The sequence below is a fragment of the Talpa occidentalis genome, unplaced genomic scaffold (genome assembly GCF_014898055.3).
Source record: "Talpa occidentalis isolate TD23 unplaced genomic scaffold, MPIMG_talOcc4v2.1 talOcc4.3, whole genome shotgun sequence".
NCBI classification, from domain to species: domain Eukaryota; kingdom Metazoa; phylum Chordata; class Mammalia; order Eulipotyphla; family Talpidae; genus Talpa; species Talpa occidentalis.
The window spans coordinates 79,942,642-79,959,706 of NW_023603184.1; the positions used below are offsets into that span (position 1 = coordinate 79,942,642).

A 17,065-nucleotide genomic window follows, 5' to 3' on the forward strand; every position below is an offset into this window, starting at 1 on the left:
GATCTCTGGCAGGATCCCATTCAAGTAAACTCAGATTAAAGATGTTTAAGTACCTACCTGGGAGAGATTAAGAAAGATTTCCCCAGAAAATCATGTCTTTACCACAGAAGAAGAGCGGAAAAACCAACATGACATTTTTGTTGTCAATGGCCTAGCCTCCTAACACAGAAAGACTGCTAAATGAGGTGAAAGAGAAGGAAGGTATTTATTACCAAACCTACACAAACACCTATGACTCACAGGACCCCAAAGTCACAAAGACCTTCACAGCACTACAAAGTGAGAGAAGACATTGGGTAAAGGAATGTTTAACATTAGAAATCCAAATGGAAGTGCAAACTGATGTCATGTATCCCCTCTCCCTACCATTCAATACTTAAATCCAACCTCACACTTTTTTAAGATAATGCCTATTCTTAATGGACTTGAACCCACTCAAAAGTGAGTATGAAGCAGCAAGGAATCAGCAAAGAATTTATACAGAACAACTGAGAGGTAGGGTGGAGGAATATAAACAGAAAGACAGATGAAGAAAATTGTCTCAGGAAACAGAAGGAGGACTCACAAGTAATATCACCCTTAAAAGAAATTACTCAGATGTGGGCTACCTTAAAGTAAAAGGACTCAGAGAAAATTATTAAATATCCCAGAAAATATAAGACAACTAAAGGAAATGATAAATTGGCAGGCTAAGAAAAAGCATTAGATGAAAAAAAAAAATTAAGGCCACCAAAAAGAAGCAACAACAACAAAAAACCAGACCACTCAGTGCTGAAATAAAGAGAAAAAGTACACAAAATGAATTTTTTTAAATATAATAAGATGAGATGATAAACAGAGAAAGTTAAAGAAAATCAAACAATACACATCTAATATTCCTGTAAGAAAAGAAACAAAGTGGAACAGAAAAAATAAAACGGAAGTAATATAACAGAAGAAAACTTTTCATAAATGCTGGGAGGGGAGTGGGGCAAGAAGGACATACTTAAGGAAAATATTTCAGAAAGCTGAAGTCAAAACAATTAATATTAAGTCCTATTTATATGACTTATAGTGATTATAGAATTTAAAAGAAAGAGAAAACAATTTCAATGTTTGTCTGTGTGTGCATTTGTGTGTATAAAATCAAGACTGGCCTTACTTAGACTTTTCTGCAATAGCCATTATCTGAACCATTATCTGAAGATGTTACAGCAATGTCCTTAGCATTTTAAGAAAGATATGAAACCCAATTACATAATATCCAAATTGTCCATAAAGTGTAAAAATAACAACCTGTGAACATTTTCAAGCACTCAATTATGAAATGCAACACCATGAACTCTTCTTGGGAAAAAAAAAAGTAACACACAAACACACAGAAATACATAAACACATATCAGTATAGTATGTCAGGAGATACATGTATCCATGTCACTAAAAACAAACAAAAAAAACCACTAATAAATAAATTCTCCCAGCCAAGAAATGAATCACAAGAATCTCCATTAAAGTATGGATATCTGGGGCCTCCCCAGTGGTGCAGCGGTTGAGCGCTGGGTTGAGAGTCTGCCCTCAGCCTCTGCAGTGCCAGTTCGGTCCCCAGCCGCCGGATGAGGGTCCCACATGGCGCACGGACCGCTCCTGCCGCCCGCTGCTCCCCTCAGCAGTGTACTTCGTCAGTCTGCCTGCTCTGCTCTCCGCTCTGACTGGTGAATTCTCTCACCCTCCGGCGCTTCTGACTGTACCCAGTGCTTGTATAAATAAATAAATCTTAAAAAAAAAAAAAAGTATGGACAGCTGTGTTGGTATAAAGGACTAGATTAATTTTTACAGGATGAAGCTGGAAGAGGTTCTTGATCCTCTAAAAGAATGGCTCTTTAGAGAGAAAAGCCATCTTTATAGAGTATGATAAAAATACAAGGCTGCTTTAGTGCCATCTATTATCAGTGCAAAAAAGGAAAATTAAACAAGACAATATATTCTCATAGTACAAACTGAGAAGAATGTTTCCTACAGGTATCCCCAAAGAAATGGGGTCCTTTCATTTTGGTTCATCCAGAAATAGGACTGCAGTCATGGATCTCAGCAAATATACTAAAAGCAGCATGCACCATAGACTCAGGCTGTCCTTGGAAATGGGCGCTTTACTTCTGCTTTTATGGACCTGACTGGAATTATTACTGACTCCTTTTGAGAATGACCAGGCAATACAAAGTTTGCTGCTTGGGCACAAATAATCCACCAATCTTTTTTAAATATACAACTAAAAGACAGTAATACTCTTACATTTCGAGAACTATACTTAAATGAAAACAAAGCTATTATTTTATAATCAAGTTGCATAAAACAAAACTTGATTTTATTCTACTGGACGCAATTTCTTAATCTGCTGGCTAAAGATAAATTCATTCTCCTTAGCAAAAAATTGTAGTACTTGTTTGGGGGCATCAGTGCCCAAGGATGGAATTTTACCAGGGATCACTTCCCAAGACCATTTGCAATGATAAAAGAGAAGATAATAAGCATTGAATGGTCTTATATATAAAAATGAGACTAAACTACTGTAAAAATAAGTGACAAAATAGAATATAAAATGTTACATGGCTTAACAAGGTACAAATTTAACATAACTAATAAAAATAAGGACTAGAATAGAAAATACATTTTTTTTTAGTTTTCATAGCAGGTGAATGATAATATATATAGTAAATTTTTAATATAATGATCCTGATCTTTACTAATTCCATAACTTTTCAAACTTAGTGAAATCATTTAAGAATTTCTCATTGCAAATGATCATTTATTTAATTACTGTAATTCCTTTGGTTTTTGTTTAATTGCATTGACTTCTGTTAACATCACATAATATTACTTTTATTTAAATAAAAACAGTATGTAGGATGATGCTATCTTTATAGTTTTTCCCTTATTTCTGTCTATAATTATATGTGGGGGAGGGGGGAGATATGAGTGTTTGTGCTTTGAAAGGGAGAAAAAAATGCCTGAAATGATACTCCAAATTATAATGATTATTTATGTATAGTAGGATTAGCTTTTTAAAATTTCTTCAATCTTTTCTTACTGCTTTTTTATCATGAGTTTTATGGACTGAGTACATTATCATTTAATGCAAATCTGTATTTTAAGAACTTGGTAGGGCAACAACATAGAAATCATGAATCTAACTCATAATAGCAAATCACATCTGCCTCCACGTATTTCTGTACTTATTCAGTCATTTATTCACTCATTTATTCAACCAATAACTGTCTAGTACCCACTATGTAGAAGAAATAAAAGGCATTAAATTATCCTAACTTCACAAATTTAATAAGAGAAAGTTTGGAGTAGATAATTATAAAGCAAATATAAAACACATAATATTCTATTAAAAGGCACTGATCATATGAAATTTAAAACCTAAAAGAAAAAAGCACAAATACCACTAAACATTTTAATTCTTTCTTAGTCTATAAAATTTTTTTGCAATATAGCAGGTAGTTTTTTGTTTTTTTTTTTTTTTTTAGGGTGGTGTCTTCTTGTCCCAGTCTTGAAGCAAAAATGCATTTCAACATAGTTGTATAGGATTGGAGTCCGTCTACTTAGAAAAGCCCTTCCACTTATTTATTTCCCATGCTAGGAAAAACTAACCTCTTTCACTCTGTTTTCTTGTTATCCAATACCTTCTACCTCAGAATATTCCCCTGAGTTACCTCCCTCTCCACAGCCTACCAGTCTAATGGACTTTTTGGCATAAAAGGGAAATTCTAATGCCTTCTTAGCATATTTTCCCCTATGAGCACATTTAATCAAATGACATAGCTCTAATTCTTCATCTGACAACTGTGTTGTTCTTTTTAAGGAACAATCTATAAGAATTTAACTGAACAAGCAAAGTGATGAAAGTCACCAGCTTACAGTAAACTATTTATCAGAAACATTCTAAATTTTGAGAAGGTGGGTATGAAATTTAAACAAAAATGATCACTGGCAAAACCCAAATAGAGATAAATATTCAAAAATATGTACATTGATTCACATCTTGGTTTACATCTGTTTTAGCTCTGGAAAGGGGAAAGCCCAGATAATAACACTTTGAAAAGGTTAAACATTACTTCCCCAGTTGCTTTTAGAAACCCACATATATAATGACATTTGTTGGCTGAGTCTCCCCATATGCCTTGAAAAAAAAGGTGGTAAACATTCTCAAAGATGATGCAAACTGCAGGTATGCAAAAAGGAAATGCTAAGAAGTATACTATTTATACAGTGTTGAAAGCTCTTAGGGATATGATTCAAAAGTATTTTAAAACCATTCTTTAAAACTTGAAGTAAGTACATCTAGCACCAAAACACAGATTTTATAAATATGAATGATGAACATTATATAAGTTATGAATTTCATATACCCTGCCATTTGGAAAGTGTTATTCTAGGGAAGACAAATAATGTGGTTATATATCACCTTTTTATTTTGTGATTATGATTATTAATACCAACAAAGAAGAAAGTGGTGGGGGCAGGGGAATGAAGTTGATTTATTTCAAGTACCTTTGATACAAGTACATCTAAAGATCTCTCCATACCAAGAAGAGAGCGGAGTGAGACAAGGAAGGAGAAAGAAGGAGCATGAGCATAATGAAAAGTGAGGTTGTAAAGTGGAAGCAAGAATGAGACATGTGGGCTTATAACATGGTGATGTTTTCCTACAAAATGGAAATTGGAACAATGACACAAGACACATACATAAAAGGTCACAAATAAAAGCCACCAGCCATGGTTAGGAAATGTGAAATTATTTAGTGCGTCAGGTACTGTCACCCAACATTCTCCACTAGTGCCACAGACACATGGGCCTGGCTGCTGCACTGCTCCTCATTGGAAGATCAGGTTTTAAGCTAAAGTTGCTATTCTTAAGCGCTTTAGCCAGACACTGTAACAATGAAGCATGATTCAAAGAACATAGTCTTTGTAGTCATGTAGACCTTGGTTCAAACCCACATCTTCCAGTTCTATTTTTAAAATTGCTTCACCTCTTGAGTCTCAGCTTCTTCATCAGCAAAATGTGTACAACCTTCAACTGGTTCACAGACCTGTGACAGCAAACAGGGTGATGCATGCAACACTCCTGCACGTGTGAGCTCCATTCCCAGTGTCCCTCTTTCACTTGGTTTTTAACCTAACACAATAAGGTTTTAACCTAAAACATTCAAAACTATACTCTTCCTAGTGCTAACAAAAAGAGTTGCTAATTGAAGTGTTAATATAGTGGTTTTAGAGACTATAAGCACGTACAGGTGATCTTTGATGGTTCCTTTCATCTCTGTGGAATATATCTGTCAGCCAAACAGGGAACAAGTGTGTGTCATGCAGAGGTGGCTGGACCTGACATGACTATATTTGGGATCTGGCCATGTACTAGTCATGGGCTCAAGGGAGAATCACAACTGCCCAGATCTCAGTTTCCTCATGGAGAAAATGAGAGTACTGAACTAGAGGAAGACACTTTCAGGTTCTAAAATGGCATTTTATTATTTAAATATTGCTTGAAATTCAATGAGGCTAAGCATTATAAGATGCAAAAGCTTTAAGTAGGAGGCCCACCTAAATATAAGGAACTGGAAAGCTTCCTAAAGAGAAAAGAGAGGGATACAAGATGATCGATTAGTAAGAGAACTATTCATGTATATCACATAAACACCATGATAAAAAAAAAATTACACAATAGTACAAAAGGTAAAACCTTGTCTAAGAAAACTGGAGGATAAAAGAGGAAGATGTGGAAATAGCCTGGACTAAGGAAGCAAGATAAGAGTCAGTAAGAAGCAGAACTTAAGCTCTCAAGCACCTCATGTTTAAAATTCAGATAATATCGCTTAATATTTATCCTGTCAGAACATAGACGCTATAAATAAAATCTCTTACAGATCTTAAGATGTCTTAAGGAGAGTCATTACTATACATTCTATAGTAAGATTAACAGTTTGATATAACAAAAATGCAAAAGCTAGAAAAAAGAAAAGGGGGGTGGATTTACAGAAGACAGAAGAGCTGAATTGAGAAGACTTTGAAATTAAAACTCTTTATCAATAGTATGGCACCAGTCTGATCCCAATTTTCCTCTCTAGTCTCATCTCCCATATTTCACCACCAATAAATCTCATATTCAGATTCAGAGAGCTACTCACCATTCCCTGATTTTGGTCCCAAATGGTTGCAAATAGGGGCTGGAGACTGAAAATAAAAACAAGATAGATCAAAACAGATATGAAAATCCACCCCCTTCCCTTGCTTCTCTAGCTCTTAAGATTTCTCTGTAACCTAACAGAATGTCTCAACACATCTAAAGGGAAAAAGCATCAAACAGAAGGCAGGGGAAGTGGGGGTAAGGGTGAGCTAAGAAGTCAGCAAAGGAATCAGAGAAGTCACGTAGGCAAAAATTCACAAGATCAAGCTAAGCCACAGGAGAGGAAGTCTTGGCTAAGTTGACTAGAATAATATGGTTTCCTTGGCAAAGCCATTCCTAAAGTGGGTAAGAGTCTCAAGCTAACTGAACTGAAAGATACTTCTTCAAACAAATATTCCTCCTGGTTCTCTTTCAATACTCATGAGGTGGTCTCTGCCAATATGGCTTCCCCCATTTCTTGCCAGAAGAGAGAGAGTGCACTGGTCAGAAATGTTGGACAAAGTTGACAGCTGTACTTCTCAATCATCAACTGACCTCCATATTAACAACTTGGCTTCCCAAGAAGTCTGCCTACAGGGAGATAAGGTACAGTTCTGCCAAATCAAGCAACGCAATCTGCTTGACAGTTGTATTTCTTGTTGGAAATTAATAAATTTATAAACACATGAACATATATAGATTTCTGTATTCAGTTTCTAAGAGCATGAGTAAGGTAACCAGGTAAATCAGTAAATAAAGGAATCAGCAAAACAGGTACCTAAAGTCAAATCCCAGACCCTGGACTACAATGACTCCACAAAGGAAAATCCAGTCACTAGAGGCTCATTGGCAACAACATACAGCTTTGCATAGCCTGCATCAAATGTCTTTAATGTTCACAGTACAACATATGGCATACGTATTTGTGATTTCATTCCTCTATTCATATAATATTTCCTCTTTCTAGAATATCTTCTACCCACTCCTTCTACACATAGAGAACTCCTGCTCCTCCTTTAAGGCGACAGCTCAGTTTGTCTGTCACATCTTCACCAACCACTCAGGCAAAATTAATCACATCCTCTTGAGTGCTACCATAGCAGCTGCCATGCATACCTCCCTCCGTTAGCACTCACAAACCAGACCAACCTGGCCCTCCATTACCCAGTGACCTCCCCAACAAAATCCATGTATTGATCTATCTTAACAACTCCATTTATGGTACTATGAATACTGGAAAAAGGAGAAGGTAAACAGCTGACTGAGGATAGCTCACAGATTGAGGTAAAATCATTCCATACAGGGGAAAATGGAAAAAATTAGTAAGGTGAAAAAGTGAGACTAGCTAAAGTCAGTGTGAAAAAGAGAACTAGGTCAAGAATAATGGGTTCACTGTGGAGGGTTATTGGAGAAAATGATGGAAAATAAACTCATGAACAAGTTATTGAAGATCCCGAAAGGTCAATAAAGGGGTACAAAGGGGATTAAGCAAGCTAAAGGAAGTCACAGTACGTTCTTAGAAAGAAGAGTTAACAACAAGGATTTGATAAATGGCAGAATGTGGTTGTAAAAAAAACCTGAAGTCAGGAGCCAGAGTTTGAGTCTCTACACCACCCCTACTCCCTCATATATCATGACGAGCAAGTTATTTCATTTTTGTAAGCCTAATTTATTTGTCTATTAAGTGGGGATAACAATATTTACCTTGCACAGCAGTTCAAGGATTAAATATTATCTAGCACAGCGACTGAGACACTGTACCAATCTCATAGCTGCTACTATGATTGGTTTTACAGACATTAATATAGCACTGTAAAGTGAATTAAAGGAGACTGGAAACTGAAAGAACATTTAACAGGAAATTACAGTCACTTGATTTGGACACAGGTAGAGACCTGAAATCAAAATACCTTGGTTTCACTAACATCTCCTCCCTAAACCAGCAACAACAATACCTCAATAGGTCACTTCCTCAGTACATATTTCCTGACCTGCAAATTAGTATAATAAACTCTACTCTTCCTATTTTACAAGTTTATTATATTAGTTACTTTAAACATAAATACATATATATTTGAAAGTTTTTCATAGACTGTAAGGTACTTTGGAGAAGATAATGAAATTAAGATGGGATAAATTTAAGGAATATTTTTAAGAAAGACTCAAGGATATTAGAGTTGGGAGATGAGGGAAGTGAAATAAAACAATGTCAAGATATAAGAAAATGCTTCTTTAAAACAAACTTACAAAGACTGAAATATTGTATCTGAAAGATTAAGAAAGCTCTCTTCTAAAGCAAAGGACACCAACTGAAAGCAGACAGAAGTTCAGGACTATAGCCTCGGTGAGGGGTAATGATGTGAAATGGAGGTCTGAGAACTGTCAGCAATATCCATCAGAGTGTGAGTTATGGGAAATGGTGATTTATCTATGACACAAATGCAAAGCAAGAAGAACTGAAGTTGTAAGGTTCAAAATGTAATAAGTAAATACCTAGCAAATGACAAGGACAACACACACACACACGCACACACACACACACACAAAGGTATTACAGGAAGAAGAATGGGGAGCAGAGTTCAAAGCAAAAACCCACAATAAATTGCTCTTGAAACTGAAAAGTCAAGGTCATGTGGCATTAGCATGTCAAGGCAATTGAGACCAGAGGGAAAAAAAACCTCTACAGTTGGCTAGCAAGTGGTCACCAGTGACCTTCAAGAACACAGTTCTAGTACAAAGGTGGGCTAAAAGCCAGATTGCAAGGAGTTAATCATAATTCTATGATCCTAACACAAAAAAGCAGTTGCCAGTAAACTGAAGGTGAAATTCACAGATAAGAGAAAAGCACATTTAATAATTGAAACAAGGGACAAACTTTATCTTGAGAAAGCTTCTTAGGATTTTTGACACTTCCACAGGAGAAAGAGGACATTGGTTTTTTTAAAATCTCCCAAAAGACATATAAAGTAGTAAAACATGGAAGTTAGATTTTTGCTGCAACTGAAGGACAAAAAAAAAAGAGAGAGACAGAAAGGTGAGTAGCTCTAACAGTGATCCAAATTTCTGATTACAATTAATTCACATACACTAAACAAGGTCTCTCAGTAACTAAATTACATTCATTACTCTGGAGAAGTCATAGTATTATCATTTATGTGAATGAATTGCTTATTACTAAAAAGAACAGTTAATAGCTTTACTATGTTGCATTTAAGTAGCAAATGTACCTTTCTAAAGCTCCAAATTTCCATTTGTATATCTTAATGCCTTAATGCCTATGTATAAAGGCCTCTTTATGGTTCTGTTCATAATACACAATGATATTTAATTTAAATAATACTCTGGGGCCTCCCTGGTGGCGCAGGCGGTTGTGCGCCGCACTGTGAAGCTGCCCACAGCCTCTGCAGCACAGGTTCGATCCCAGCCGCCAACGAGAATCCCACATGGCGCAGCAGATCTGTCGCGCCCACTGCTACCCTCAGCAGTGTATTTCATCAGTCTGCCTGTTCTGTTCCCCGCTCTGTCTCTGGTGAATTCTCTCACCCTCCTGTGCATCTGGCCTGTACCCTGGTTCTTGTATAAATAAATAAAAAATCTTTAAAAAAAAAATACTCTATTACTTTTAATTCCATTTCAAAGTATAATACATTCAAAACAATGTTTTAAAAATCGTAATAGTTCCAAACACATAATAGAAGAAGATAAATGAAATTCTCTTAAGAATTGTGAAGATCTCAACATCTACCTTGAGACATGTCTCCAAAAAAGAAGAGACAGGACAGCAAGGAAAGAGAAAGGTCTATTTGTATCTCAATCACAAAAACTTTAATTCCAAAAGTGTCTTTAATATCAAGTTAATTCTTATCATTTTTGCATGATAAAATGCTTTTCCAAATTAATAAATACAGATATATTTGATAAAATAAGATTTGGATCAGGTGGATCATTTTCATCCCCAAATTTACACACTTAGTATATAGAGTTAGGTCTTTTTTGCTTTCTAAATAATGACAAGATAACTAGAAAACACACCAAACAAAATGATGAAAGAAAAGATACAAAGTGCTAGGGAGAAAAAAAAATCCTAATCTCCTTGATTCTGACTAAGGTACAGTAAGAAAGAGCACAAACCAGAAGTCAGGAGCTCTGATTTTAGTGTAATCTTACCCACAAAAAAACCATTTAATTACTATACTACTCAGTTTCTACTTTTAGTAAAGAGAAATCTCACCTCTCCCAACTACTTCCAAAACTGTTGTGATGATAAAATGAAGCAGCATATGTAAGAAATATAAATAATTACATTTGTGAAGAATGACAACTATACACATATAGAGAAAACTTCACAAATACAAAGCAATGATTCATTAATCATTATTTTATAGTACAGATGGATTATTTTAATGCATACATACACTATCTTTATGCTTAACAAAATTTTAAACATTTTAACATCACTTCATCATTTCAATTAAACCCTGAACTTTAAGAACATACTTGGTTGCAAATGTCAATATAGTCAAATTTTTCATTATTCAACTAGAACTTCTACCTTATTCACAAGGTATTCTACCCAAGAAAAAAATAATAGCAGTTATATTCAAATCAAATAAAATAAATTTCTGAGCTGCTCTTTTGAAAATCTAACAAGAAAGAGAGGCTTAAATAAGTTATGCATTTAAGATTATTGCTATTTAATCTTATTTCCATTTAACAAAGTTCACATTCCCTAAGATTAAAAATACTTGATGTTTCTTCTTATTTGTCCGTATCGTCCCCACCAAATATGTAACTAAAATTTTTATTAAATATTGTTTTCCGGGTTGAACAAAATTATCCAAATGTACTTCTTTTCACTATAGAATAACCACAACTTTCCACCTGATTTTTAAGAGAGTGAATATAAAGATTTTCCTTACATTTTCAAGTAGAGGCTTGGTCTTCTATTGAACAAATAAAGTAACTTCATGGAAATAGCTGTTAGACAAAATCATCATGTCGTAAAACATAACAGCAGTCACAAGCATTTGAAAAGCACTTGAAGTGTGACCCTATTTGCTTACACTCTAGAAATAAACATATAATCCATGCTGCTTTCTTAATCACTGCAATCTAAATATTGAACAGCTTGGCTTCCAATATTATTTTACCAGCACACAGAAGGAACCAGACTAGACATTTTGGGATTAATCAGTTTAGAATAATCCATTTCTGAGACCTAGGTCTCTCTGAAGCCACTTTTAGAGAAAAAATGTAAATATAGAGTCAAAAAGTTACTTCCCAGTAGTTTTCCAAAATGAAGACTGAGATATCACCTATAAAAATTTAAGTATTTCAAAGTAGGTATTAACACAAATGCTTATATTTAACCTAAGACTCCAGGTATACCAAGAGCAAAACTTAGACGAAATTTGAAAAACATTTCAATGTCTTTTTATGCAGGGCATTTTCTAAATGCACTCCTACCCCCAGCTATCCCCTCAATTTTTACCAATACCTCCTCCCCAACCCAACACACACACACACACACACCTTTAAGAAACTCCCACGAACAAGCCAGGAAATAACTGTAGGAAAGGAAGATGAAACAAACCATCCCAATACCTTTGCCTTAACCTGAATCTCTGATTTCAAAATCTCAGACAATCAATAAATCTTAGCGGAGAGAGGGAAGTTTCAGGGGAAAAAACTTAGCAATGAAGCTTCTGTATACCTTTCCTTGACCCAATGTTTCTCCCTCTTTCCCAGAGGTAACCACTGTGCTATCATTCCTATCAATTATTATTTAAACATCATCTGCACGTGATTGCTTTTATAGAATTAAACTCCATAAGCCCACAGGCTGTGTTGGATATTGTCTTCTGTGTAGCATCTAGTAATCAGCGCATTATAATCATTTAAATGCTACAAATACCTCTATAGAAAAATTAATAAATATTTAGTAAAACTAATTAAACAGCCACACATTGTCACAATAGGAAAAAAGAAACAAATTTCAATCCCCATTTATGAGCCTTGGCTAGGTGTCTATTGTAATACAAAAATCCATATTACTGAAAATCTAGGTTTGAATTTAAAAGATTGAATAAAATTTAAAATGCAAAACAAAATTGAGGTTTGTAAAAACATATCTCTCATCCAAACGACTCCCTAAAATTCTACAATTATAATTTATTCTGATATTTTTTATCTTACCACATTAAAAGTTATTTTTCTATATTTTTTAAGGAGCCGCAAACACCACCATGCACAAGGACTGATATAATTACACACCAAAACAGACAGACCAGCACCCTCACACTCCAAAGTCCCCTCTGTGGATCATTCATGCCCCATATGTTGCTAATAAAACCATTTGAATGATACCTATGAGACAGTTTTACTGACACAGTGGCAGGTCTCTTGGTTCTTTACAAGGCAAACCACACCACCAGAACTGTTCCAAATGCAAATTTTAAGACTGAGGCAAACAGAAATCTACAATCTGTGTGTGCATGTCTACATAGATATATACACATTTTAGAGATTAAAACCACAATTCTACTATTCGATTCTTCAAACTTTAAAATGTCCATGCTAATTGTATAGATACACAGAAGGTTCGACATCTGAAAATATTATCCTTTCATATTGTTAATATGACCAATTCAAATATCTGGTAGAAAATGATAGCCCAAAATTTTAGGAATAATTATAATTTACAGATTATAAAAAGTGGGGGGCTGGGAGGGAATGGATCACTGAAACAACAGTTAAAAGTTTTACAAACTACTAAACTGATAAATAATCCAGTATTCATGTACCTGGCTTTCTACTTCAGAAAGTCCAAATACTTTTATTACAAGTACAGTTAAATTCACCACAAGTTTTCTTATAAAACATGAATGCTGAAGTTGAATGACTAATAAAAAAACCTTTTTCTAAGTCTTTAAGTACTGACATTGTATGAAATTCTCAATTAAGACAAATGCACTCTCAATTTTTTCTAGTCAGGAGAGCTCTCCCTAAGATGCTATTTCAACATGACCTCAGTTAATAAATCCTCTGAGAACTAGATTTCTTTAATAAGTTAGCCTAAAAACAAAAGGGAGAAAGAGGAATTTTAGTGTCCTTTGAGCTGTGATGGCAGCAAACAGGAAAGGGGAGGAGGAATCTAGTTCAAGTACAAATCTTTCATAAGACTGTCGGACCATTATCCCAGGAAGCATATGTCCCAATCAACACTACCATGCAAAAGGGTTCAGGTTGAGAAGGCCTGGACTTCTAGGGGATAAATTCAAGATCAAGTCTGTATGCTATACCAATTCTAGTATAGTACCTCCTATATGAATAGTTGTGGCTCCAGAAACAAATTTCTGACAAGGACATAAATAACTGGAGAGCACATTTTGTTTGAAGAGCAATTACTGAATTTGAAATCATGGAATTCTAGAGTTGGCAGGAATTTGAGGGTTACCAATGTATCCTTTCACCAAATTGTAAGAAGCGTCATGCAGCATTCTTGTTAGGTAGATAATGACCTAGTCTCTTTGGGATGACTCAACCACGATAAAAAACTAAAAATTTATTTATTGGTCCATTTCATCAGGTTTTGAATGCTAATATTCTATTTCTGCCTAAACCCTCCTCTTCATTAATGACCTTGGCCTGCCTATTTAGACTTCAAACCTGACCTGCTTCATCATATCCTGATTTGACCTTGTCCAATCTTAAACAAGACTTCAGGTGTTCACTTACAGAACAAACTTTCTGAATGGAATTAAGACCCTGGTCTGTTACTTCAGTGTTATAGCTCCCTGGTTTACCCTCATCTATGAAATGTCACGACTACCCCCGCGACCACCTCCAATTCAGTCCACTGCTCAGTCCTAACAGCCCTTTGATTGTAAGCATGCTTAACACTGAAGGAATCCATCCTGGCCTCTCCAGTCTAATACTTTTCATGACCCATATCTGTACTGGTCTTTGGCTAGCTGTTAACATTTTATCAGGGCCCAAGACCACTTGGAGTTCTCATAAAAACTATAGATCTTGTTCTTTGAAGAAGGCCTCTGCATATATAATACTTCATATAATTTCAGAGTTCTCCGTGAATCCAAAGTTAAGAATCTCTACTATCTACAACAGGGACTCATATATTTTAACAATAAAATACAGACTCCACATACACTTTATTCTACACACGCCATATACACATACAAACAGAAAAATGTTGTTTCTTTATGTCTAGAGTACTACCTAAAGATAATACTGAAGGAGGAAGTTAGGGAATGGGTAAAGGCGGCCAGTTAGGAAAAGAATGTCCCAAAACTCTAAGTCCACTTATCAGCAAGATTGAGAAACAGTAATTGGAGCCAGGAGGGCACAAACCCCACAAGCCCAGGTGCCCGGGGTCCATTTAGCAGTCTGAATGGAAAAAAAATCATGGATCAGAGGGTGCCCCCCACCTAACAACCCAGTGAAGAGTGTAATGTCCAGAACACCAACACAATAACACAGTACTATGGCAATGGGAAGGCAGGCCAGGTATATGTGCAAAATCAGTGGTCCCAAGTAACCAGGGAGACGCCACAGTCCCAGCTAATCAGCAAGAGACACAAAGTGGAGACATGCAACAACCAACCTCCCACTCCTTGACCACTCTACCCACAGAAGCACCAACTTCTCACCACCTCAGTGGCTACCCACTCGGATTCCTCTGTCCGCTTGGAGAACTTCCCTAGACTTCATCCTACCTATCAATAAACTTCTTATTTTTCTATAACTTTGGTCTCAACATTGAATCCTTTCCTCACTGAAGACAAGCCTGGGGTTCTCAGACTCCAAGCCTGCTCCCAAAAACCCCTATATATCCATATTTCTAATGCCAAGCTGAGAAGTTAAAAAAGACAAAGTGATGGAACATTATAAAAAATAAATATATGCACTACTGTCAGCTAAACAAAGGTCCAGTTAGAGTTTCACAATAATTTAAACACTGGGTTTCACCCACAAAATATATTTCTTTAATATAGACTCTCGCATATCAACATTGCTAGACTGATGTTTCCACTTTACTACTTTTTTTTTTCACTTTACTACCCTTTTAAGAGAAGCTATAGTCTTTTAAGAGAACAAAGATGTTAAATTAATGTGTTCTCTAGACTTTTCCTTTTTAAAAGTTAAGGCAAACTCTCAACACTCACTCAACCCCATTCCAGTGTGCCTACAAAACAGGTGTATCTAGAAAGTTAAAGGGTACTTTTTCCAGCCTCCCTTGCAACTTTGAAGATCTGCTTGTACCTTAGGTTTCTCCAGGAGGAACACTTCCAGGAGACCAGAGGAGAGAAGAAACAAAGTGAGACAGCAACCAAGCACACACAGCTCAGCAGTGATGGAGAGGAGATGAGGACACACCTGGGGCCAGCAGCAAAAGCCAAGTCACCTCGTCCAGCAACTTCCAAACTTGAAGAGGCCAGCAGGGTTCTGTGACCAGAGATGGCAGTGACTCCCTTGGCAACTAGCTGAAGTGTGGTTATAAGGAGTTCTTCCTAGAAACTCAGCCTAGTCTATCCCTTCTGATTGTTCAAAGATCCAACAAACTATTACATCTTAATAAATCTCATTCTGTTAAAAATCAACTTTAATGATTCAGTTGTCTACCATTAAGAGCCCTTCCCAATATATGGACCAAACAAACAGAACACATGAAATACAATACCAAAACTAAACTTTAAAATATAAGTCCATGGTTGTGTAACAGTGTGACTGTACTCAAACCCACTGAATTGTACAATTAAAAATGGTTAAAGTGGCAAACTTTGCTATTTATATTTCATTATAGTAAAAAATAAGATCTTTACAAACACAAACACACACACACATAAATACAGAGAGAGACTTAGGAATCAGGAACTCTTAGACAAACTTGGTTTTGTTAACTTCCAGTAGTATCAACCAAGCAGAGACAGAATAGGGAACAGAACAGACAGATCGACTGAAATACACTGCTGAGGGGAGCAGCGGGTGAGACAGGAGAGGTCTGCTGTGCCATGTGGGTTAGCTCCCTGGCGCGGGATTGAAGTCAGGCCTCAGAGTGGCTGGTGAGATCTTGATAGGACTGAGACTTAGCCCATGCGCCACCAGAGAGGCCCCACATTTCCCTTACTGACTGCCACAGCCACAGTGCTCAGCAGGCAAGGGCTAATTAAATTATCTGCTGTGATGGAATCATCCTAGAGCCAGGAAAGCAATTCCTGAAAAGTGTCACCTAGACCATTAATATAGTGGGCCCTGTAGAGTCAAGTGTGATGTTCAAATACAGAAATAACTAGATGATGATGATTATAATGATAATAGCATCCAGCTACCATTTACTGAGTGCCTATTATGTTTAAAGAGCTTCCTGTACATTACTTCATTTAATCCCCCTGAATATCCCAGTAAGATATGCACAGTAGGTGTTTCCTTCATTTTACAACAGAAGAAAATGAGATGCTGAGATTAAGAACAAAGAGAAAGGTTGCCCCACAAATCAAGTTCAGAGACAGAATTTGAACCCAACTCTCTATGATTCCCAAATATACAGGGGGCGGGGGGAGCGGGAGGGGCACGATTTCTATTCCCTTTTCTCCTCTAAAGAAACAAAGGTGAGCCTTAAATATGTAAACATTCAATAAATCACTGATTTTATGTTGAAATTAGGGACACAATGCAAACCAAGAGGTGATATAAATTCAGCAGACTAGTGCTGATATGGAGAGAAAAAACATGAAGCACAGAACAATAATGAAGAGTCTATCCCTAAAGGCCAATGGGTGCTTGCCATGCAGTGTGAAGTATGAGAACCCCCTCTCCTCACACTCTTCCAGTCTGGCCCACTCCTCCCTTCTCCTCTCCACCCCAAGGAAAAGAAGAGCTATACCCCAAGGAAAAGCA

General features: G+C 36.3%; 1 protein-coding gene across 8 annotated transcripts in view; it reads right to left on the reverse strand.

The window, feature by feature from the left end:
• Positions 1-17,065, reverse strand: part of GTDC1 (glycosyltransferase like domain containing 1) — a 352,060-nt gene that overhangs the window by 300,493 nt on the left and 34,502 nt on the right. For 3 of the 8 annotated variants that reach the window (XM_054699708.1, XM_054699709.1, XM_054699710.1), the window contains exon 2: positions 6,171-6,216. The exons of the other annotated variants lie outside the window; for them this stretch is intronic. In XM_054699708.1, the coding sequence (XP_054555683.1) occupies positions 6,171-6,173 (3 nt within the window). In that variant the 5' untranslated portion in view covers positions 6,174-6,216. The remainder of the gene's footprint in view (positions 1-6,170; positions 6,217-17,065) is intronic. 8 annotated transcript variants of the gene reach the window in all.